Consider the following 25782-nt stretch of genomic DNA (forward strand, 5'->3'; position numbering starts at 1 on the left):
TGTGCGGGCTCCCGTAAGAATGCAACACCGGGAGAAGTTCCCTGGGAAACACGGACACTTAAGGAGGGAGTTTTAAACAGGGTCCCGAATCGGGACTTGGAGCGAAACTATTTTATCGCATACCTTGTAAAGAAGTGAACTTGGGAAAGTGAAGAGAAAGCTGGCACTGGCGTACCTGCGGTAGTCAAGGTGGACCCGGCGTGACTGAGCCATGGGTGAGGACTGGAGCATCTCTTTGTGTTTCTAGTGCTTCTTCTTTTCCTTTGGTATACAGAAGCGGAGGCAGGGACCCTAATTGTACGATATTAAGGATGATTCCAATATCATTGGTTATAGCAGATCAGCGGTTAGTGCACATTTCGTGATACATCATTGCCGATTTATTTGTTTGCTTGGTGATTTTAGATTCATGCTTCTAATATAATGAAACTTAGTTATTCTTTATAGTACTGTAAGGACCACCGAGATGCAAGAGACAGAAACCATTTTGACATGAGCAGTTTAAGCCCTTGGGTTAACAGGTATATATATCGTTTTACTTTACAACGGAACCGACGGATCGCTGAAGTCTAGCGCACCTATGTAAACCTGTCCGCAGTTAAGAGCGTTGAGATACGCCACATACGCACTTAAAACGCCGGGACTGGTCGCGACCCACCTACCTTGTCCCCTTTCATGTAATTTGGTATTGATCGCATGTTACTCTCCTTCTTCCATCGGCTGACTTGTTGTGACGCCGTCTCCAACATTTAACTTCTCAGAGCTCCCGACACGTCGACAGCTTTTTTTTTTTTCCTGAACTCCCAACCGCTAAACTGCTTCTCCCAGATCGTCACAGCAGTCGCCAGCGGTCAGTGCTTGTCATCCATTCCTGGATCATTCACTTCTGACCCGCTACGTAATGTCGGAGCTCGCATTTACAGCATAAGACCCCGGACAGTTGTAGGACAGACGAGACGCTCCAGTCGGCGTGTATACTATATGTTGTTTCCTGCAGTAAATAATGTAGGTACCTGGCCCCAGCCGATCAGTAAGTCCGGGGGGAGCTACAATAATGAAATAGGCATTTGCCTTCATTGTCTCTTATGTTCCGATGTAACCGATAGCATGCAGTGGCTGGGAGTATTCATCAACCATAACGAACGGAAATTCAAAATTGGAAAGAAACAAGGTGAGATACCTTCAGTTCGAATATCCATGTTATACTTTTTTTTGAATGTGCAAAGTATTTAGTAAACATCATTTTTTTGAAAAAAGATACCTTAATCATCACGTGAGCTCGTGGACAGTTCAAGAGGTCGAGACGCAGACACCTTTAAACTTTACATTGCGAGAGCACGAAGTGCCCCCGTAAAGATTCCCACAATGGGACAAGAGCTACAGGCCTGATCTTCGTATTTTGTTTCACTAAAACGTTGTGTTTTTAGTTCTTTTCTTTACAACCGACTTATAAAGTTGGCATAACTCCACATCGTTTGCGTTAATTTCTTATTTTACATTAAAGTAAGTATAACCGATGTCCACTATGATTGAAATGCGGACCTTCTTTGTAAAGCCACATTTAATTATCCCCATGCCTCCATTTTCCTCTAAACGCTCTCCACTAGTCACTTGGGCTTCATCTGCACAGCAGTGGATTGAAAATCCAACCTTTAAACACTTGCCTGGGGGAAACAGCACATCTGATACTGAAATTGTACCACAATCTCATGATGGAAATGCGACTGACTACATTCTTAATGTTGAGGGGTTTCCACTTTACATCTACAGATCTCTGATCAAAGTTTTTAACCATCATTTTCTTCTTTTAACCCTATACAAAGTTTGTGAAAAGAAACAAAATGCAAGGAATTATTTAGTGCCTGACCCACCAGGCTTGTTTGATGGCCTTGTTTGTCTTGTGTGTGAAACATTAAAGGTTGTCCCACATTGTCAAACGGCTGTTGGAGTCTTGACCCAGAGGTGGTCTTCATTAAGGTCAGTGAGAACAGAGTAGATGGTCTTGAAATGAATTTAGAAGACTGCGGTGGGCTGGTGGCCTGCCCGGGGTTTGTTTCCTGTCTTGTGCCCTGTGTTGGCTGGGATTGGCTCCAGCAGACCCCCGTGACCCTGTATTCGGATTCAGCGGGTTAGAAAATGGATGGATGGATGGCTCTGGACTATTATGGGCATCTTCTTAATACCTCTTATTAAGCATTTTGAACTAAAACTTTTTATGAAAATGTGCCATATTTAAATAAAAAAGATCTTCGAAATGAAACTAAATTGATTTTCTTCTGAATATTTTTTTTAATACATTCATACCTACAAAACAAATATACTTTGAATGTTTCTATAATGTCACATTTAAATACAAAAGTTAAAAGAATTTAATTTAGATTTAAGAAATTACACGATATTGTAATAAATAAATTTAACATGGAGATAGTAAGTTTTGCACTTTTTAAACATATATGTAAAGAAAACAACACATTTATTAACTTACATACAGTCATATGAAAAAGTTTGGGAACCCCTCTCAGCCTGAATAATAATTTACTCTCCTTTAATCAAAAAAGATTAACAGTGGTATGTCTTTCATTTCCTAGGAACATTTGAGTATTGAGGTGTTTTCCGAAGAAAGATTTTTAGTGCAGCAGAATTTAGTTGTATGAAATTAAATCAAATGTGAAAAACTGGCTGTGCAAAAATGTGGGTATTAATACCCAAATAATTTTGCTGATTTGAATGCATGTAACTGCTCAATACTGATTACTTGCAACACCAAATTGGTTGGATTAGCTCGTTATGCCTTGAACTTCATAGACAGGTGTGTCCAATCATGAGAAAAGTTATTTAAGGTGGTCAATTGCAAGTTGCGCTTCCTTTTGACTCTCCTCTGAAGAGTGACAGCATGGGATCCTCAAAGCAACTCTCAAAAGATCTGAAAACAAAGATTGCTCAGTATGATGGTATAGGGGAAGGCTACAAAAAGCTAACTCAGAGGTTTAAACTGTCAGTTTCAACTGTAAGGAATGTAATCAGGAAATGGAAGGCCACAGGCACAGTTGCTGTTAAACCCAGGACTGGCAGGCCAAGAAAAATACAAGAGCGGCATATGTGCAGGATTGTGAGAATGGTTACAGACAACCCACAGATCACCTCCAAAGACCAGCAAGAACATCTTACTGCAGATTCTGCATCTGTACATCGTTCTACAATTCAGCACAATTTGCACAAAGAACATCTGTATGGCAGGGTGATGAGAAAGAAGTCCTTTCTGCACTCACGGCACAAACAAAGTCGCTTGTTGTAAGCAAATGCTCATTTAGACAAGCCAGATTCATTTTGAAACAAAGTGCTTTGGACTGATGAGAGAAAAATTTTCCTCGTTCAAATCGCGATGTATAAAACCTTCACTTGGCGTAAAGCCACGCACTTTTCCACGGTACCTCATGTCTTGTCGTACGCAAGTTCTCCGCTCGGTTTTGCAAACTGGCGGCACCCAGTGTCAAAGCAGTGCTACTGTTCTTGTGTGATTACTCATTATTTTCATGACGCGGCTTTATAAATACACAGAAACTAACCGCATATTGTTTATTAGTGTAATACATCTGATTGTAATTAACTTGTAACAATATAATGGTCCAGGGAACAGCCATAGTATTCCAAATGCCATAACTGCTTTAGCGTTGTTACTCTCACTTCTTCTTCTTCTTCTTTCAGCTCCTCCCGTTAGGAGTTGCCACAGCGGATCATCTTTTTCCATATTACTCTCACTGCACCACTCGGAGTATTTATATCACTGTATCTGAGTGTGAATCACAGCAGCAGCTGATCGGAAAGAGAATTATTGGTATACAGCATTAAGCACACGCTGTCTCTGCCACGGCAAAACGTTTCAAAGCCTTTCCTGTATGGACCTCGCGGTTCAAAACAGTTTAATCCCAAGAACTTTAAATGCAGCCAATCAATTGCTCCTTGTAGAACTGTTTGTACTTATAAGTACAATCACTCCACTGTAAACTTGCACTATAGTTACTGTATAATATCGCACAACCTGAGCCACTTTATAAAGCGCGTATTTACATATGATGACGATATCATTTTTAAGGTGAAATGCAGCAAAATATGTTTATTAAATTATACAGATAAAACTTTAACTTCATTTAAATAATCTATATTCTTCACTGGGAGTGTCTTTAAGGATAGAATAATTAAACATGTACTACGTAAGATATTTCAATGTTCTTTAAACGTTTTGAAGAATCGGCGCTAAGCTTACAGATGGCTTAACGTCTATTACAGAGCTGATTGTGTGGCGATCGGTTACTTGGGGAAAGAAAAGCACTGACTGCAGTGACGGCTACGCCAATATATATTGAATATAAAACAGAAAGATAAAATAACAACACAGCTAAAAATGCAGCAACAAATTTCGGCAAAAGTTAAATGCTTGTGTCATGAGCACGAGGCGGCTAGTGTCTGCAACATACGTGGCCATCCACCGTGCATAAGCTACCTTACTGACAGGCGGGCGAAGGAGCCACCGATTCTTCCTCTGCCCAGTGCCACCACAAGCTTAGAGCCGCCCCTGAGTACTGCTGCAATAAATTATTTCATCGAAGTGAAACACATGTTTAATAACGTGTTTTAACTCCTATCATCATGAAAATGACATCACGTATACATCTCAGTATTTTAGTTATTCAGAGAGCTGTAATATCACGAATGTAATGGACTCTGTGTCCAGTTGGAGGAAGAGAGCCGGTTTAAGAAGCAAGTAGTGATTCACACACATAGAGCACATAGAAGATCAAATACAAAACAAAGCATTTAACGTGCTACTTTAATTACGATGTGATTTGAGAAACTGGTTAATTAAACGATTTTAAGATGAATTTTATGATGTTCTACTTTAATGACAAAATAAACTACGTGATTAAAGTGGAAATGTCGAGATTGAAGTTGACATTTCGTGCTTTTTCCCCACCGTGTGCCTTTTTTCTCTGTACCCTAATAAACTTTCATATGACACTCAGACAGTGGGCTTACAACTCGGCTTTCCACGGCAACTTTGATATGTGACTTCTTTTTTATTTCCGGCACTGTGCGATTTTGTGAATGTGAGCTTTCAAGTTTCTCCAACACGCTATGTCACTCAATCAACTTCATTTTGTTGATTATACCACGGTTTATTTGAACAAATAGTATGTTTTTCCTTTGCCTCCACTTGGTATTCGCTGAAATTCTTATATTTTCCCCGTGCTTTTCCCATTGTCTTTTCACAGAAGGCTGCGCTTAAGGGCGATTTATATTGATTTGCATATTCAAATAGGCGTAATTCTGGGAGGATTTGGGGCGTTACATAATGCGCGTGCACGAGCGCTAGTTTTCACGCTGATCGGGATTTATGTAGCGGAAGAACGTGGAAGTTGGAGTACGCACAGATTCCTGCATCTGGATTTTTCTGTGCGTAAGCACATTTCGGCTTTTGTGCTTACGCCATGTTATAGTGCGAGTTCTACGCACGGCGTTATACATGAGGCCCCTGCTACCTACTGTCAAATTTGATGGTGATTCCATCATGCTGTGGGGCTGTGTGGCTAGTTCAGGGACTGGGGCCCTTGTTAAAGTCGAGGGTCGGATGAATTCAACCCAATATCAACAAATTCTTCAGGATAATGTTCAAGCATCAGTCACAAAGTTGAAGTTACGCAGGGGTTGGATATTCCAACAAGACAATGACCCACAAGTTTGAAATCTACAAAGCCATTCATGCAGAGGGAGAAGTACAATGTTCTGGAATGGCCAGTCCCCTTACTTGAATAACATTGAAAATCCATGGGATGATTTGAAGCTTGCTGTCCATGCTCGGCAGACATCAAATTTAACCGAACTGGAGAGATTTTGTATGGAAGAATGGTCAAAAATACCTCCATCCAGAATCCAGACACTCATCAAAGTCTATAGGATGCTGTAGGAGGCTGTTATATTTGCAAAAGGAGGCTCAACTAAGAATTGATGTAATATCTCTGTTGGGGTGCCCAAATTTATGCACCTGTCAAATTTTGTTATGCATATTGCATATTTTCTGTTAATCCAATAAACTTAATGTCACTGTTGAAATACTACTCTTTCCATAAGGCATGTCATATATTAAAAGGAAGTTGCTACTTTGAAAGCTCAGCCAATGATAAACAAAAATCCAAAGAATTAAGAGGGGATCCTAAACTTTTTCATATGACTGTATAACCTGTGTAGTTTTTGTCATTTCTTAATTTATTTTTTTAACCAAACTTCATTGGTGGCCTGTCAATTGTACACATTTATTGGAACGAGCCTGTGAATCAGCTACAGTTGTCTGTCATTAGACTGACACCCCAACATCCATGGTACCTTCATTGCATGTCCTCAATATCCTGATGAAATCTTTCATTCTTCTCTTCACTCATTGCTCCAAGATTTTTGGGAAAAAATTCCTAATACCAATTTATAATAGTAAACTTTAAAACTCATGTTGAAATTCTACTCCTTAAATGTAACTAATATTTTTTTCACAATTTCTTTGTAATTCAGATCTTTATTATTATCTAAAATCTTTGAATGATGCCCAAGCCTCTCATTCCAGGTCATTTATCACACTATCAAATTTTGCATTAGAAATCCATTTTCTAATATCAGATCTGGCAAAGACACCCTCTTTCAATTTAGCCTCAGGCAAACCTGGACACGTTCAGCACAAATACATAAAACAGGCTCCATGTTTTAATAGACCTTTGACAAACTGCTTCATTAAACCAAACTGTAGTGGAGGTAGCAGCACATGATCTGAATCCACCAGGCCAGATCTGATGATGTTTTTGGCACCAGGTTGTTTCTTTTTTCTAACTGGCCATTCCTTCTGAACCCAAACTCAAATCTTTAGCTATGTTGTCCCACTCACAGAGAGAACCTGGGAATTGTTGCCCAAACTGCTGACCCAGTAAGACACACGGAACTTTCAGGTCCCCAAATATGAACTGTTTGACCTTGTTATCAAATAAAACCACTGTTTTTTTTTTAAACATAGATTTTAATATTATAAAATATTAAATTGAAACAAGTTATTGTTAAAATAAAAAAAACATTGATATTAAATTAATCATACTGTGAAAACAATAAAACAAACCTATAAAATGTGTTTTGTGATAAAATGTTATATGATGGAGAAAAATGTTTCATTTTTGAATTTAGGCACCCTAATATAATAAAATAATTGAGACAATTTTTCCAGGTATTTTTTTCCTTTGTATTTGTTAGGTCAGAGGACCTTATGGATTTTGTGACAGCCAGCGTCATCATGTACCTTAAAAGGAAAAAATGTAAAGGTTATTTTCACAATGAAAAAACTTGGGGTCTGGTTTGCTTGGGTAAAGAAAGTAATTTTGGCTGTACCCCCGATATAGGCCAAAAACATTGCGTCTTTTCACTTTTTTCTTTTGTTTTATTCAGAGTGGGGATAAACTTTAATTTCTTTAATTAATCGCTTCCCTCACCAACCCCTGTATGGGCGCTATACGCTAGCCACTTCGCGGCTCTGCTGCTCACGTATAGGGAAGCGGATGTACAATTTAAACAGATTGTTATTTTCATGGGAATTGTTACATATGCATAATAGACCTAACTATTTTACATTACAGCAAGTAATTAGACAATGCAATGTATAACTGCCCGTGAGCAAATATCGTTTCTTTCTTTCTAATAAATAAACCGACTTTTTCAAATGTTTGTCCCTGTGATTTGTTAATTGTCATAGCAAAAGCTGTTCTAACAGGAAAGTGTAAACGTTTTAATACAAATGACATATCAAGATCTCCTATGTTGTGTAATGTTTTCCGCGGAAGATGTACTAGATTACCTTTCTTGTCACCTGTTAATATTTTACATGTCAGAATTGTTCCACCAATTTTGAATACAGCTAATCTTGGGATGAAATTCTTCCTTAAGATTTGGACATAAGTCTTCTTTTATTGGTAACTTAAAGTGAGGAAAAAAATGTAAAAATTTATAAGAGCTGAGAGCACAGGAACTGTGTCTGACAAAAGCATTCACACAAATGAGAGGACCGTGGCTGTAGGCCGTTAACCATAAATGGTTGAGGGGGGGGCGGGACTTGATAAAATCTCTTGGAAATAGTTTTGTCTTGTCTCAAGATTTTTTTTTTTTATAATGGAGAGATATGTGGATTTTGACACCTTCAAAAACATACTTTTCTTCCTCAGCATGCTCAGAAAGCACGAAACAAGCAACAATTTAAAAAATATGTGCAACGTTTTGGCCTTGACAGTTAACTATCCGTTGTGAATGTGAATGTGAAGGTGTACATGCCATTCAGTTCAGTGACAGCCTACATTTGGCCGACTTACTTTCCAAGGTCAAATAACATTATATTCTGCAACTTATTTAATCCAATTCTGTTTTTGTTTTTTCTTTTTTTTTTTGCAAGGCAGGAATTAATCCATCAGAGCACACAATGTTACATGTGCTTTATGTTGGTTGGTCATGGAAGTAAAATGTTCACAGTGCACTGTGCATGTGACACCACTGCTACTGCTCTGCAGGGTTAATTTGCTATCACCAATCGTATTCATCTTTCAGAGTTAAATATGTGATGTGAAAAAACTAATCCAGGATCGTTAACACTACACCATGTATCCTGTTCTAAAGATGACTTGTTTTTTTTACCTGTCTATCTTTTTTATGGTTTTCCATGTCAGGTAATCAGAGGTTTTGATTCTTTTCAAGTGATTCTAGTTGCATGCAGCTGTCCTAAAGTTTTTTTTCAGTGCTTCTGTCTGTTCAGATACTAATGAAAATAAAAAAGCCTACCAGTTTGCGCTTGGCCTAATTCATTTACGTCTGGGAGTTTCTGCAGGCTGCCGATGTAGGACCTCTATCTGAATGTGAATGTATTTGAATGTGAGTGCAAATGTAACTGAGCTTTGAAAGCCACTGGTCATGTCCTGGTGTCAAGGACACATGGCTCTCCGCATGTGCTTGGTTTGAAGGAACTGCTGTCCAGTAACTCAGTTCCTGCTCTTTTTGGCCTAAGATACTGTGGGTGTGGAAAGGTGAGGAAAAGAATAATCAGCATATTGAGGCCTCTCATGAGGCCTCTTGTAGTTTAAAATTAGAGGGCTTAATTAAAAGAACAGTTCTAATCATCTTGTGAACATGACATCACACATGGCAGGTTAGATGGGTATACTGTTAAATGTTTTGTTTTTAATGGGTGCCAGAATGTAACAGGATACTTGTATCATATCGATTAGTATTCTTGTGTGTATGCATGATTTTAATATTATTATGTGTTAGCCCATGCTGTAAAAAGCCCGGGCTCCAAGAAACTGTTGAAATTGTCAGAAAAAAATTGAAATGCAGAGTCTGTGGTTTTGTTTTGCAGACATGCTCATCCCCCTTATCTATCAGCGGCTAATTTCTCTCTCCTCGGAGGTTTCGTTTTGCCAATGCACTCACATTGCATGTGCATTAGCGACTAAGTGAGTTTGTCTTTCGTCTGCAGTTTCACTTTGGTGATGGAGTCACTTTCTTTCAGCTTCATGCTGTAGTCCCGTACTTCTTTCTTCTTCTGACTTGTTAACTTGGTGCTACCTTGCCGGCTCTTTGAGCTTCATGCTGTCGCATTACACTTCCAGGCCAGACAGACAGACACACACTTCCACGCATAGATGTTTATATATAAGAGTATATAAGATATCTATAGATGTTTTGGTATTATTTATGTTAATCAATTTTAACCTCCTCTCTTTTTATGTGTATACATGGTGTAATTTTTAAAATTTGCAATCTCTATTTTACCTGTAAACATGGTACAGCACTCTGAGCCTGCATTCAGTGAAGAGCACTTTACAAAAACAAATTCAATTATTAAATGAATATTGTTCACTGAGGAGACAGCGTACAGCCTGGTGACAGTTAACATTTGTGTTTATTTCTCAATGCAAAGGGATACTGAATCTTGGCCATTGCATTGCTGGACTCTAACACAGGACTGATAGTTTCAGTTTAGTCGCTTGCACTCCATATACTTTAACTGTGGGGGAGCTAACATTAGGACAAGTGAGCCATTAGTGCACCAGTCAAGCTTGATGGACTCACTAATCTCCTCTAACGTGTCAGAGTTCTTGTGCTCATAATCATTGAGCTTAACATTAAACTATTGTGATTTCAAGTGCTAAACTACTGCTTAAGAGCTACGGAGCTCCTATTTGTTTGTAGTAGTTCTATTAGATTTCTTTAATTTTAGCTCCATATTTATTTGTACAATTATCTTCTCCTCTCTCTCAGAAAGAAATTCTGAGTACCAGGATAATGAAAGCAGCATCTCGACAGGTTCTGACAGCTCCCCAGGCATGGACAGGAATCCCTCTCCACCAGCCAGTGATGATGAGGATGATCCAGTTGATGACGCCATTGGAGACACCGCCTACAGCAAGCACTGGCTCGTCAGAACACTGACAAAGCTCATTCAGGTCAGGACTGGCTGCTTCTTGATACTTAGAAGTTAAGAATCTGCAATGGGTGTAGATCTGCAAGCTTTAAAGACCATGTCTGCTGTAAATTATACTTTTGTTTTAGTCGTACATTTTTTGGACTTAAATGGAATAGGTTCTTGTATATCTGTTCTACAGACATGCTATTGTTTCTCTTTCATTCAGTTTTCCTTTCCACTCAAAATAAACATTAGCAGCAATGTGTTTCTGCCTCTGGTGCCTCATAAGAGACTCGGTAAAGGGTAAAGACCGTCTTCTGTATTTTTTGGTAAAGGCAAAAAATGCTGCTGTTGAGTTGCCCCTTTTAATTTTATAAACAAATTGCCTCTTATTTTTTTCTAAAATTTTTCATTTGGTTTTATTTTTCACTCACTTTTTCTTTTGTTTAAATGCTATCCTAAAGATTGCTGGCACAGTGTCACCTGACCAATCCATTATCCTGAGTTTGTGTTCAATTCCGCAATTGCTGTCTGTGGAGTTTGCATCGTGTCCTCTTGTCCGACTTGTTCTTTTTTCCTTTTCTCCAAGCATTCCAGTTTTAATTCCACATACCCAAGATATGTATGTTAGGGGAATTGTAATTCTAGATTGGGACCCATACAAGTTAGTTTGAGTGGGACCCATATTGGACTTGTGTCCTATCCATGGTTGGTTTTTGCTTTGTGCTCCATGATTAAGCAAGTGTGAAAATATATGTTATGTCTTTCCTAAAGATGTAATGAATTTAAACAAAAATCAGAATGAAATATTATTAAATTATTCTGAAATTGTAACCAAAGCAAAGATTCCCAGTAGCTCAGCACATTATTTTCTCCAAAGCAGGACTTGCAGCCTTCTGCTTCTTCAAAATGGACTACCACCTTCTGTATTTTAAGAAGAGAAGGTCTCAAGGTTTCAATTTTATCCTGCAGGTTTTTGTTGAAGAACATTGTTTTATTTACATTTTGATCATTGGAAGTACTTTTTTTTTCTAAATGTTGTAGAAATGTAAGATGATTGTTGCTAAAAATTCCCATTTGCTCATCCTTGTTTACCAAGGTTTTGATTTTCTCTTTCTATAAGGACATATTCACTAGTTCACTGTGTTCTTTTTCTTTTTGGCTTGCTGTGTGGTTTAGCCCCTATCAAATCAGCATGAAAATGCAGAAGGAGCAGATGAAAGTAGTCAACCTGATTTGGATGAGGATATTGAGAGCGAGATTTGCAAAGTCTGGGACATGTCAATGGATCAGGTGAGGCTCTAGTTGAGGGGATCTGGGGATATTGGAGTCAGTATTTAGGAACAACTATTTTCCCATCACTTGAGATGGATTAAAATCAAAGACAACAGATAAACCAATTTCATAAGTTAATGAAATTTTGTATTAAAAAAAAAAGAGTTATATATACATAAGTGGCATGATGACACACTGGTGAGGGATGGTGCTTCCACCACCAGCATATTGGGTTTGAATCGCATGACAAGTTGATGTCTGTGTAGACTTTGCATGACCTTCCTCTGTTAGTGTGTGTGTGTATCCATATATGTACAGGCTTTTACTAAATATTTTCATTTTCCTACTACATCCTAAACATGGGTCTGTTTACTGGCCGTTGTAACTTCCCTTCATGTGAGTGTGGTTGTGCACATACAGTGTGTATACAAAAGAATCTCCCACTTCAAAATGTTCACATTTTGTTGCTTTGCAGCCTGAAATAAAGACACATGCAACCTGTATTTAATGAATGCAACTTATAACAGGCAAGTGAAAAATATAATATCAACAGTTCAGGGAAAAAATAAAAAAACAAAATCACTGAGATGGTTAAAGAATCCAACCCCCCCGTGTCAGTACTTTGTGGAACCACCTTTTCCTTTGATTACAGCCATGAGTTTGTTGGGATAGTTGTCTACCAACCTTGTACATCTAGACTATGCAATATTTGCATACTCTTCTTTACAAACTGTTCAAGTGCAATCAGATTGGATGGTGACTGTTGGTAGACTGCAGTCGTCCACAGATTTTTCAGTAGGGTTTGCTGGGCTTTGACTAGACCATGCAGGGACATTCACCTTTTTCTTCAGCCATGTTGCTGTGTGCTTTGGTCATTGTCATATTGGAAAGGGAACCTTCTTCCCATTGACAGCTTTCTGGCAGAGGGTAACAGGTCTTCCTCAAGAAGTTGACGGTATTTTGCCTTATCCATTTTTCCTTCTGTCTTGACAAGTGTCCCAGTCCTTGCTGCAGAGAAACACTCCCACAATAGGATACTACCACCACCATGCTTTGCTGCAGGTATGGTGTTCTTTGGATGGTAAGGTGTATCGGTTTTCTGCCAGATATACCATTTGGCATTGAGTCCAGATTGTTCGATTTTGGTCTCATCTGACCATAACATCTTTTTCCATTTGGCCTCAGAATCTTCAAGGAGCATTTTGTCAAAACTCGAGACTTAATGTGGCCTGTGGTGAGAAGTAACTTTTTTTTTTCTTGTAACCCCCCTGATACAAGCCACATTCATGAAGCATTTGTGATATTATCACATGCATACAATGACTACTCTTTGCTAAAAATTCCTGGAAGTGCTTCATAGTTGCCATAGGCCTTGTGGTAGACTCTGACCAGTTTCCTCCTTGCTCTTCCATCTTCTTCGAAGGGACAGCCTTGCAGTACCAACACTTTCTACTTGATTGTGATAAAGTCTTTGAATTTTTTTTGTGCCTATCCACAACTTTATCCCTGAGATCTTTTGACAGTGCCTTGCCACCCATAGTTGATTGCTTGTTTTCAGTCAGTTGCACTTCCAAGCAGTGGAATGTTCCAGGAGTAGCTGTTTTTATGCCAAACTAATCAGAATGATTGCAGTCAATCACAGGTAGAAACCAATTAGCTTGGTGTGCACTGAAGAAGTATTTTGTATTTTTATTTTTTTTTGTATGAAATGTTGCTATTACATCTTTCATTTGGCTGACATAAGTTGCATTGAGTAAATACAGCTGGAGAAATATTTTTGTGTGTGTCTTCATTTCATTATTCATCGCAACAGAAAAGTATTCAAAAGTGAATATTTAGAAAGGGGTGATTCTTTTCTGTACCCTCTGTAAGTGGGCCCAATGTTGGAATGGTGACTTGCCTAGGTTTGGTTCCTGTCATGCACCTAATGCTGCCACAGGAGGTTGTGCTCCCCTCAGACCTGAATTGGATTATGCAAATTTGAGACTGTTATGTCATATATACAATTAGGTGTAAACTTCATCTCATTATTTCTTCTTTTGAAGAGTATTGATTCATGTAAATGATAGTTTCTGTTTTTCTTGATCAGAAACACTTAATGTAATATTACTGAGTAAAAGTACATGATGCCAAAATAAAAATTCTGTGGTGCTTATCTATGGTGAGTACAAATCAAGTGAGAAAAAAAAAATGCAAATTGAAATTTTATGGAACACATGAACTGCAGCAACCACTCCACACTGTTAACTGGTGAGAAACCACCCTGGCAAGTGTTGGCCAGCAGTCTAATATGGTTTCATATGGTAGTTCTTAAGACATCTACTTTTGAAAATTTCTAGGTGGTCTTCTCAAAAACGATGAGTAGCAGTACAGATGAATGTAAAACATGACTAATGTAAAAGTTTTTGGAGAGTTTAGAGTTTGGATAGTGGAGCTCAAGACTGATCTGTGTTGCTAAATGATAATTTTTATAGATTTAGGATGTCCAGCTTAACATTCTTTTACATTTGGACTTCATCTTCCTTCAGGATGTAGCTGCTTTTCTGCAAGAATTTAAAGCGGCAGACATCTTACTGGAAGTCATCGTTAAGTCTCGTTGTCCCAGATTGACGGTGAGAGCTTTCTTCATCTGGTGGAGTTTCCTGAGTTATGTTTAAATGTCTTGAATCAGTGGAGGGGATGATGGCACTTAATGATGCACATTCCATTTGACATGGAGCATTTGTGTAAGAAAAGAGATGTTGCTCATGACATTTTGACCCATAATCAGGGTTTAAGTGTGTGTGAGTGTGTGTGTGTGTGATACACACACACACATATTGACACTCACATGGAATTCATTAAGTACTCTTCACTTTCTGCACATTTTTTGTTGTGGTATAGTTTTAGTTTTAAAGGATAAATTTTCCATTTTCACTAATCAATCTACACTCAATAACCTATAATTCCAAAGTGAAAACCTGTTTTCAGAAAGTTTTGCAAATAAATTAAAAATCAAAAAAGGAAATCTCTCATTTATGTAAGTATTCAGACCCTTTGCTGTTGTACTCCTGATTGAGGCTAGGTGTATTGTATTGTGTTTGCTTTAATTATCCTTGAGATGTGCCTAGAACGTGATTGGAGTCTACCTGTGGTAAACTGAATTGGTTGGACATTGTTTAGAATGGCACACACCTCTGTACATTAGGTCCCACAGTTCACACTGCATGTCAGGTCAAAAACCAGATATGAAGTCCAAGGAACTCTCTTTAGACCTCCATGATCAAACTGTGCTCGGGCATAGATCAGGAGAAGGGTATAAAACAATTTCTTATGCTTTGCAGATCACCTGCCTAATACCATCCACTAATAACAAACATGGTGGTGGCAGCGTCATGCTATGGTATTGCTTCTCAGCAGCAAGGATACTGAGAATTAAGAGAAGAATTAATGCAGCCAAATATACAGGGGACCTTGAAAAATGACTTGCTCTAGAATGCATGTAAGCTTTCAACATGGCAGTGACCTGAAGCATACAGTCAAGGCAATACTAGAGTGGCTTTGGAACATATCTGTGGCTGTCCTTGAGTAGTCCAGCTAAAGCCCAGACTTAACTCCCACAGTACATGTATGGAGAGACCTGTAAATGGCACTTTACAAATGCCGTCCATCCAGTCTAATGGAGCGTGAGAAGATCAGCTAAGATGAATGGGATAAACTGTCCATTATCCATATGCACAAAGTGTCTAGAGACTTACCCAAGAAGACTCAAAGCTGTAATGCTGCCAATGGGACTTCACTAATGTGCTGAATTAAAGGTTTGAATACCTATATAAATGAGAGTTTTCAGTTTTTGATTAATAAATTTGTAAACCTTTCTGAAAACCTGTTTATCATTATAAGTTATTGAATGTAGGTTGTTGTGCAAAAATGGCAAATTTACCCATTTAAAATTTAATCTACAACAGGATTAAGTATGCAGAAAGTGAAAGGAGTCTCATTACTTTCTGAATCCAGTGTGTGTGTATGTATGTGCGTGTGTGTGTGTGTTTATAATTTGGCGATCACATTCAATCATTATGCTGCTAAGGATTGGAATACTTCAATTTTTCATAAAATGTTTGATCTTGTATGTCTTGCCAAATTTGTTTGTAGAAAAGCACATATAGAAAATTAGACTGGAATTTTCATGCTTAACTGTCAGCAGTACTTTAACTTGTTGTTTTGGTCATCTTGCTATAGGAAATCTGTGTTGGCATTCTTGGCAATATTGCTTGCTTCCCAGAGACCTGCCAGTCCATAAGCAGAAATGATGACCTTGGGTAAGAGCAATAAGACTGTTTTTGTTTTTCAGAACTATAAAACCAGCATCTTAAGAGTTCATCTGCCCACCTATCCTTTTTTTAACCTACCTATACAATTCATGATAACAGGGACTGAAACTTGTTCTGGCAGCATTTACATAACTTTCAGTATGCATCGAGAAATGCTAAGCTATGGGTATTTTTATAATATTAGTATTTTATCTTCGTGAACTTCCTTTTAATAATGTTATTACTTCATTCCTGTGACTTAAAGATTATTCATGTCAATTTCCCCTGCAGCATACACCGAGTTTTATCTCGTGGACCTTTGCTCCCATTGTATGTATATAGGCCTACCTTGAACATTGCAGTCAGCACATTTAACATTATTCTGAGCAAATGGTATAAAATAATCCCTTTTGAAGTGAATGCACAAAAACAATAAATCCAATCCCAAGTTGCAGACTTTGGGGTTTTAGTTTTAATTCATTGTAGTTTAATCCTTAATTGTCCATTTCGAAGGCATGTTTAAATTGTATGCACAAATTTACAAGCATTAAAAGAAACTAGTAATTGAAAAATACAACATCCTACCATGTTGACATATTTTACTTGTGTATCTAGGTAAATTACAATAATAGTACATTTGTGTAAAATATCCTAAAAATAAAATCAAGAGAAGCTTTCTATTAAGATAAGAAAAAAATAAAACAAGTTTGTAATGAAGGAGAGCCAAAACATTTTCTGGAGAAAATAAACTTTTGTCTTTTGGAATATTCAGACTTGAAGCTTTACTTACTTGGGCCAACAAGCCACCCAGCCTCTCCTGGATGCCGTGTAGTATGCTGTGGTACATGCTACTGTCTGTAATTGAAGAAAAACTGTCACTGTAGATGCTATTGTTTATTAGCCAGTCTGAAGTCTTGTTTCACAGGCTAGCTAAATACAGAGACTGGGAAAAGGGTGGTCTAGGCAAGGCAAAAGCTAAATTATTAGTTGGATTGCATAATAAACAATTATACATTATAAACAGCTAAACCAGCTACTGTTTACAATAAATAAAAGATGATGCTCACATCTAGGGGCTGCAGATTTCTACTGAACAGTCTTAATCAGAGAGCACTTTTAACTGAAATATTATTTGTGTACAGTTGTGTTTTCGCTGCATTCAAATTTTTGTCTTTTGTTTGAAAATGGATGCATAATGTGAGATTTTGTTTAAATGAGATGTGTTCTCTGTAGTTCCTCAATGAAATTCCTTTCTAGGATACCTTTAAAAAACACTTCCAGTTTTCAGTTAGCAGGCCTATGTGTGAATCAATATTAATGTGTGCTTTCTTTCAAAAAGGTATGCTCATCTATCTGAAGTCAAAACTGCAGAAATGAAGCAGAACCTTAATGAAAAAAGCATTTTTGTTTTGAGATTTTTTTAAATACATTTTTTTCATTATTGATTTGATGATATATCTGTTTGTTTATCCAGAGAACCTGGTCAAAGGGCAAAATGAAATTGCTGCTTGACTCTTGTTAAATCTTCTGTCTAATGAAAGCAGAGCAGCAGACTCCGCATACTAGAAGATGTTGTCCAACGTACTACCTTAATATAAAAATACATGTACAGTATATGGTGTGTGTATAGATTCTGTAAACTCTTTTCATCAAAGTCACTGTGTTGTACTTTTCTTATGTTCCACAGGGAGGTGCTGCTGCTGCTATTAGGAGATTCAGATCCTCCAACACTTCTGGAAACAAGCAGGTGTGGGGGCACATTAATATATTTTTCTGATAATATTAAGTCATTGAAGTTTCAAAATGTAATGTCACGCTAATTAAAGAACAAGTTATTAACAAAAAAAAGCTTATTAAGGTACGGTTTTAAGATTAAAAGTCTTGATGTGAGCACCAGCTTTATACTGCTAGACCAACATTACAGAGACGCTTAAATATGGCACATTTTTTGCCTTGGTTCAAGGGCGTAGCAGTTGTCTTGCCTTTCCCCACTTTTTGTCGGGGAAGTGGATGTTACTCTGTAATAATTTCCCGTGTAATTTGTTTTTTATCTGATGTGGGAATTTATGTTTAATGATAGTTTAAAATGTACAGGGGATTTCCTTCCACTTGTGGTGTAAAGCAGTTAATATAAAAGCCACCTTAGAAATGATAATGCTCATCTACACTAAATATAAAAACTTGCACTGTTAAAATTATTAAGTAAATTTAAACAATAAAATCCTGAAGATCATATTTGATCTGGTATATTGTGGTTCAGTAAGCTAAACATATTCAAAAAGGTTGATTTTTTTTTTTTAAATGTCAGATTGTGACAGATCCCTGTTATCCTTTTTTTTTTTTTTTTTACAAATCAGAACTAAACTTTTAGCTTATACAGGATGATTTGTTCTTGTCAGGTTGCTGTTGACATGCTTGTCTCAACCAGAAGTCTCCCCTTGCTGGATAGAGCGGATAAAAAATCAGAAAACTGTGTGTGAGAACATCTGCTTCATCATGTCAAGCTCTACTTCTGGTAAGGATACCTCTTCGTCAAAAAATCTGCTTTATCAGATTAAATTTTCCTAAAATTTGTGAGCTTCTCTCTTTACACTTGATTTAATTTTCAGAGTTTATTCATAATTCTGCATTGTATGTTCTCCAGTTACTTGTTTACTTGCTCTAGTTGTGCTTTTCTGGACCAGCTCCTTCAGTGGTGGTGGGATTTTCCCCCTCAGTTGATCTTCAAGTTGTTTTAAACTGTCATTGGTTACGCATTAAGAGAAAACTTTGGGCAAGGGATATCCTAATCTCTGTGGTGCTGATGTTTCTGAAAATAATGAAGGCTTCTTCACAAAACTTTAATGTTGTTTTTATTACACAGTGGATTTACTTGTGAAGGTGGGAGAGGTAGTAGACAAGATGTTTGATTTGGATGAAGAATTGATGAGACACTGGATTGGGAATGCTGCTGAGGCATCAACTGGAAACAACCGTGAAGATGAAGAGCCTAAAGCAATTGCTGATACCTTGGGTATTGCTCCATGTTTGCTTGAGGCAATCAAGCAACTGAGGTGAGAATCTAGGAAAGTGGATGTGGAGACAAACAAAAAAGATTTGGAAGTACAGTATGTGTAGTATATGTGAAGAATTAATGTTAGCATTTAATTTATCAAGTCATCTGGAAAGGAAGTAGGTACGTATGCATGTCATTTTAACTGTATTTGTATGATGTATTTATAACATTGCAATGTTTCTCATATTTGTCTGCAGGCATGAAAGCCCTGATGGACTTGAGGTTTATATGCATATTTTGCAGCTTCTTACTACTGTGGATGAGGGCATCCAAGCTATAGGTGAGTCTGTACATCTTAACAAGCAATATCGCAGCACTGTGCGTTATTGTGTTAACGTATGCTCTTTCACATTGTTATAATGATGTTTCAATGGCTTATTCTCTACAGTGGTGTCTGCAGAGATAGGTGAAAACACATGGAGTCTGCTCTGTGACATTGTGTGTAATGACCTTTGCCAGCCTGATGACCCCCCAATTGTTATACAGGAACAGAAGATTCTATTGGCATCGATTCTGTCTGTATTGTCAGCCATGTTTGCTTGTCAGTCCCAGCATGCCTACAGCAAGATGGACAGAAGTATGACTGCTGTATTTCCCTTTCTGGCAATTTCATTATTTCTTTCTAAGAAGTTATTCTTTGAGGATTGTCAGTTTTTAACAATCACAACATATATTAAACATCTGCTAAGAGTTTTAACTCAACTACCGTCACATACAAGTCATTAGTTTTTACTGTATTTTGAGACTTTGTAGAGCAGATCCTTGTTTAGAAAAAAAGTTAGTTTTTGCCATGTGTACATAGTACAGTGAAATTCTTGCTTGCATGTGTCCTTTAGAATCGCGACATTATTCCACTCAAAAAAGATACTTTTAAAAGAGAGTGTGAGTGTGTTGCTCATGTTCAATATCATGTGTTTGCTGCACAGTTTATTGACAGCTTCTTAAGCTAATATGTTAAGTTTAGGCTGACATGTCAGTGTACCTTGCAATTGACCAAGTGTAGGCTGGATTCTGTCTTGATGCCTCAACGGGCTGCAACAGCCTTACACACGAGAGAAATTGTGTGTAAATATCAATGTGGTTTTCAGTTCTGTTCCTTAGATTGGAAACTGCATCTAGTTCTTTTAATTAAAAAAAAGAAAGATAAAATAGTCATCACTGTCTTTTAATCTTTGAATTCAAACTGAACCCCTCCTAACATTGTAGATTGCATTATCTGGTGAAAAATAATGTATGCAGCAGAGACTAAAACTTCTGAAGAGTAGCTTAGGAATGTTAGAAAACATGTGACCTAAGTGATGGACTGAGCTAATTACTGGTATTAGACCAGTCAGTACATTTCACAGAAATAGCACCTATCTAATGGTCAGGAGCACATTTTATTTCTATGTTAGTCTTTATTTCTATGTCTTTCTTTCTTTATTTTTATGTCTTTCTGTCATAGACCTGAAACTGATAGGCAGTCTATTCAGGGTGCTGCAGTATCTGCGGGAGTGTCAGCAGAGGGAGACCAATGAACAGAGTAAAACAGATGGGGTTCAAGAGGAACAGATGACCATCCTTCAGGAGACCTGTTGTGAATTCCTCTCCAACATTCTTACAGAACTACCCAAGGTATTCTAGGAAGAGCGTTGGTGGCATTACTTTAAATTCATCTTTGGACTTTCTTATATTTTTAAAAATTAAAATCTGCTGAATGTCTGTTTCTAAATATGAAGCAACTTTGTAGCCTCCATCTAGGTTTTGTGCATGTGGTTATATCTCTATTATATAAAAAATCCTGGGATGAGAGACAAGACTTTTCAGCTTGACTTTTTCAGAGAGATACTTTCAAGTCCCGCGAGACGAGACTTTATGCCAAGAGATTTAACCATGTCCGGGGCCGGAAATAAAAGACAAAGAGTAGATGAAAAAATAGAACGTCGTAAAGAGGTTCCAAAATGTTGGCGCAATACACATGCAGAGCAGGTTAGAAATAAAAGTACTAAAATTCGAAAGTCTCAAAAAAATTATAGTAAAGATTGCATTACCGCAAACAAATGGAAAATTAATACTATGTGAAATAACAAAATGGCGAAAAGAGATCAAATATATTCTTCAGATTTAAACTAAGTTGGAGACTTGTAGATCATCTAATCCATGCTGCAATCAGGGAAAAGTAGTGTTTCTTCCCAATGAAGAGGCCTATCCGCGAGAATTAAAAGATTTGTTGTTTAGTGAAATCCACATGAGCAGCAGAGACGCAAAGTGGCTGGCACGTAATGCAGGCTGGGGGGTTTGCAAGCGAAGCGAACAGGAGGCGAAGCCCTCTATTAAGTAATTGATGGAAATTGTTTGTTTAAATTACTGGCACTAACCATCCATTCTCTGGTCTTTCTTAATTTGTAATCTGCAGGAGACGACCCTGGAACTAATCCAGGAAGGTTATCTGAGTGAGGAGTCTTGCAATACAGCCTTTCAGAGCTTGCTGCCTCTGTACAGCTCAGCGGTAATTAATTCTTTGTACCGTCTTTTCATCATATTTTAAAGCTTTGACTAACACAACAATGTAACTGATTGATATTTACCCAATATTGTTCCTCTTTAGCTTTAAGCATTTTCTTTTATATTACAGATGCAGCATTTCTTTGGTGTGCTCATGGATGTAAACAAGAAGCTAGCTATGAACCTTCTTAATGAGTTCCCCATCCTTAAACCTTGAAGATAATATTTGAAACTACCTGTGTTGGACAGAGCTTGACCTCCTGGTTTGGTACCATTTCAACTACTTCCTAAAAAAAGATGGATCAACATTTTTCATGAAAGTTGTCTATTAACACCATCCATGCCATGCAGGTTTTTATTCCCAACTACCCATGAGCTAATCCTCCAACTTTTGTTGAGTTTTCCTTTTCAGACTGCATTTCTGGTGATCAGTCTCTTGGAATACTGTTGACACTCTAACTAGACTCATTGAAGTTTGCATTTGTGGACACATACATAATTTTTTTATTATAAAATGTGACAGACTTTTGTGTTTGTTCCGACTGGTAGTGACAATTAAGGTCTTTTCTGGGCAACAGAAGGATCTTCAAGTGAATAAGTGGCTGCTTTAAATTCTGCTTTGTGTGGACAAACTTGATCAGAAAGACAAACACATGGCCCACAAAATATCTACCAAAAATATTATGTAGTGTCTGAATAGTTTTAAATGTAGCCAGCTACACTGGAACATCTTATTGAATTTATCCTGTATCATGAATAATTAAGGACTCATTTTGTGGACCTTTTTATTTTAGAATGTTTAGCTCTTATGTTTTTTGATTGCTTATAGAATTAGCTGAATCCATCAGACTCCCAAAGTTTATTAACATGTACTGATAACCATCAACTGTCAAGGTGGTTTGTAAAAAGAGACTGTTTGTTTTGCAAACTTGAAACGTATGATCTGTGAAATTTGTTTTTAAATGGGTTTGTCTTTAAAGAGTTGTGGTACAATGAGTCCAGTTTAATACTTATGATAGGCATCATAATGTAAGAGCCTTTTAGCTAAAATTTGTATGCTTGACCAAAATGTACAGTACTGTTAAAGAAGGGCTTGAGCTGCATTGCTCTTTATAGTTGTGAAACCTATTAAATGAGTGTTTACTCTAGATGTGACCTTATAACAATTCCACCTTGGGGATTAACAAAGTATATCCAAAACAAAAATTCTAGAAATTACAGAAATAAGGTAAATTAGTAAATAACCATAATTGCACTAATCATTGCACCCACATGATTTGCAGTAAAAGCCTCATGCGGAGAAATAACTGAAAATGTTAGTCAGCTATGGCTTTTAAAGGGCCTCTGTCAGTTGGCATCGGTTTAACCAGAGTCTTGTTACACTTACTGATTTCAGGTATATTTCAATATTTTTTTGGATTTTCTTTCTGAACATTGCAGTTTAGAATCCCATTTGTACCTCTTTAACAGGGAGAACATATTATTATTGTTGCATTGTTTTGTATTTTTATGTACTTTGATTTTCTTTCCACTTCCCAAATACTGTATGTGTTTGTTTGGCTGCTTGGCAACTCTAAAATGACTGGCACCTTGTCCAGAGCTTGTGCTCAATGCTGCCTGAACTGCAGATATTGAATCTTTGCTTCAGAGTACAAAAATGTTTTATATTAAGGTGATGCTTAAGGTTATGCTGAACTTAATGGATGGCTCGGGAAATCAAAGTTTTAACAAAATAACTTCTTTTCTCATTTGCAGAAGGAAAAAAGGCAATTGGAAGTGACGAATCATATTAGTCTGAGAAGTTGGGAATGTAGAAAACTCAAATTGGAAAAATGTGCTTGTAGTTAAGACAGAATCCAGCCTACACTTGGTCAATTGCAAGGTACACTGACATGTCAGCCTAAAGTTAACATATTAGCTTAAGTTATTGAACAAGGAAGGAGAACATGGGCTGAAATAATTTAAGATCACATCTTAGACAAAACATTACAAATCACACAGTTAATTGCATATTTGTTTAAATACTGTTATCTATAACACAACAAACTTTATATTGGCCAAAGCTTACATTTTTAAACTTCAAGTTATTTTTACAAAGCTTACTTTCTAATATGGGCCTAGTAATGAACTTATCATATTCACATTATCACAGAGTACAGATACTGTAAATAAATAAAACAAAAAATATTGAACACAAAAAGTAATGTAGTATGTACACATACACTGTAGATCTACATTTTGTTATTAATAGATTCTATTAAAACTCCTAAAACATCCAAACATCAAAAGCCATTTTGAAAATACTTTTTTATGTTATAACCTTACACATTATTTTCATTAGTAAAGCAAAAATAAGCAAGTGTGCCCTCTATGTTGTCATGGCTGTAGACATCAGGGACTTTTTATGTTATTAAAGTGATGGATTATATGCAGTCTGTCATCAGAAGTAGTCCCATGCAATTGTGGCGTGTGTCCATGTAATAATCTCCGGGGTAATTATTAGTCACATTCTGCAGATGGTCTGAACAAAAAAAAAAATGGAAAAGTCAGGATGTTTGCTTTCCAGCTCTGCACATAAAGACTAAATTGACGTGAACCCACACTGGTGGTCTGTGAATGTGGAAAATTTCCTCATCTTAAATGATGCATACAGACTTCCTCGGGGGCTGCCTGCCACTGCACCCTTGTTACTTTTATATTCTTTGACAAGCTAAATTATGTTTACTTGACCTGTCTACACTTGTCTGTTCTTTTTCCAATATGTTTTATATAAACATTCCCAGAGTTATGTTGTGATTTATCATCAGAGGGTGAGACATTGGATAGTGTTCCAGAGTGGGCACCGGGATCAAACTGTTTCATGTATGTGGCGTCCCATAGGTGGGACGATGCTTATAGACCCTGCAGCGCTGGAGACTTGGATCACATTCCCAGCCTGCTCACTTGTGGCGAGGAGCTTGCACAATGGCCATGTCTCTTTTCTTCTGAATTCCAAAGACAAGACTCTAAATTGTTCTACTGTCGGAGAGTCTGAGTGTGACTTTCCAAAGCAAAAACAGGTTACAGAAGTGGTTGGGAAAATGAATGGACGGATTTTGAAAGTCCTTCATGTATCCACCATGATTTTTTTTGTTTTAAATTCTTCACATGATTTATTTATACCTCACTATTACTTATATTGTTCCATTTAGTTATGAATTCTAAGCAATTAGTAGACCAAACGTATGTCTCTTTAAGACTATAGGAACAGGAATTCTTGGCATAGGAAATGTCTTTTCCCCACAGACTTAAGCATGCTGATTGTTAAACTATCTATATATATATATATATATATATATATATATATAATTAACTAAGGGCACGCAAGACAGAGAGCCCCGCCCACCAGCTCTAAGACCATGGGAAACGCTGGACAGAGCCCCGCCCACCAACTCTAACCCTCCTTCTGCGTCCACCGTCACTCTCGAGGCATGTGCACTGCCTGCTCATATGCCCGCATGCAACGACTCACCAAACACAACCTCAGTTGCTTTCATCTGTGCTACAGTCCACATGAGAGAGACACACACAGGCACATGCGGGCGTGCGAGAGAGAGAGAGAGACAGACAGACACACACACACACAGGCGCGTGAGAGAGAGACAGACACACACACAGGTGCGAAAAAGAGACACACACAGCCGAAAGAGAGAGACAGACACACCTACACACAGACAGACAGAGGTGTGCGAGAGAGACACACACTCACACACGAGAGAGAGAGAGACACACACACAAAATCGTCCGCATGCATTGTTGTAATGTTACTTTTCTTGGTTGTTTATTAAATTATGGATTTTTCAAATGTTCATTTTTTTTCCTTGTGCTTAAAACTCATTAAAAAAGTGTTTTTAGCGAGCGGTTCATAGCGCTATAGCACGAACTCTTGCAGTGTTAGTTTTCTCTGTTCAAGGTTTTCTCAGTGTTAGTCAAAGTTTTTACATTTAGTTTACTATTACACTGTGCATTCTATGGTGTAATTAACTATATTTGTGCTTAAAAACTCACCCTCCTCCCGCGTATAGCCTCACTCTCGAGGCATGCGCACTGCTTGCTCGTGTGCTCGTCCCCAACACGTCACCAAATACATCCTCACTCGCTTTGGTCTGTGCTACAATCCACATGCAACTGTGAGCCACGTTGACTGTTCACGTTGATAATGA

General features: G+C 37.6%; 1 protein-coding gene across 2 annotated transcripts; it reads left to right on the top strand.

Moving 5' to 3' along the window:
- On the top strand, nucleotides 1–24621 carry saal1 (serum amyloid A-like 1). 2 transcript variants are annotated; one of them, XM_039753267.1, is made up of 13 exons: nucleotides 1–215; nucleotides 10330–10514; nucleotides 11654–11767; nucleotides 14278–14361; nucleotides 15971–16050; nucleotides 17729–17788; nucleotides 18441–18556; nucleotides 18905–19094; nucleotides 19294–19376; nucleotides 19485–19673; nucleotides 20541–20710; nucleotides 21492–21584; nucleotides 21711–24621. In XM_039753267.1, exons 1-13 carry the CDS (start codon nucleotides 212–214, stop codon nucleotides 21795–21797), a joined length of 1455 nt encoding a protein of 484 aa, XP_039609201.1. In that variant the 5' UTR covers nucleotides 1–211; the 3' UTR covers nucleotides 21798–24621. The 2 variants fall into 2 exon arrangements, with proteins under 2 accessions (XP_039609201.1, XP_039609209.1); XM_039753275.1 differs by lacking the exon at nucleotides 1–215 and adding an exon at nucleotides 9462–9521.
- The last annotated feature ends 1161 nt before the right edge of the window (nucleotides 24622–25782 follow it).

This window comes from Polypterus senegalus, chromosome 1, assembly GCF_016835505.1.
Source record: "Polypterus senegalus isolate Bchr_013 chromosome 1, ASM1683550v1, whole genome shotgun sequence".
In the NCBI taxonomy this organism is placed as follows: Eukaryota; Metazoa; Chordata; class Cladistia; order Polypteriformes; family Polypteridae; genus Polypterus; species Polypterus senegalus.

What these genes read in the sequence shown, in the direction of transcription:
- saal1 (XM_039753267.1), top strand. An exon ending in GGGACATGTCAATGGATCAG is followed by an intron (nt 11,768 to 14,277) that starts GTGAGGCTCTAG and finishes ATCTTCCTTCAG; the next exon opens with GATGTAGCTGCTTTTCTGCA. An exon ending in TGCCTCTGTACAGCTCAGCG is followed by an intron (nt 21,585 to 21,710) that starts GTAATTAATTCT and finishes TTTATATTACAG; the next exon opens with ATGCAGCATTTCTTTGGTGT.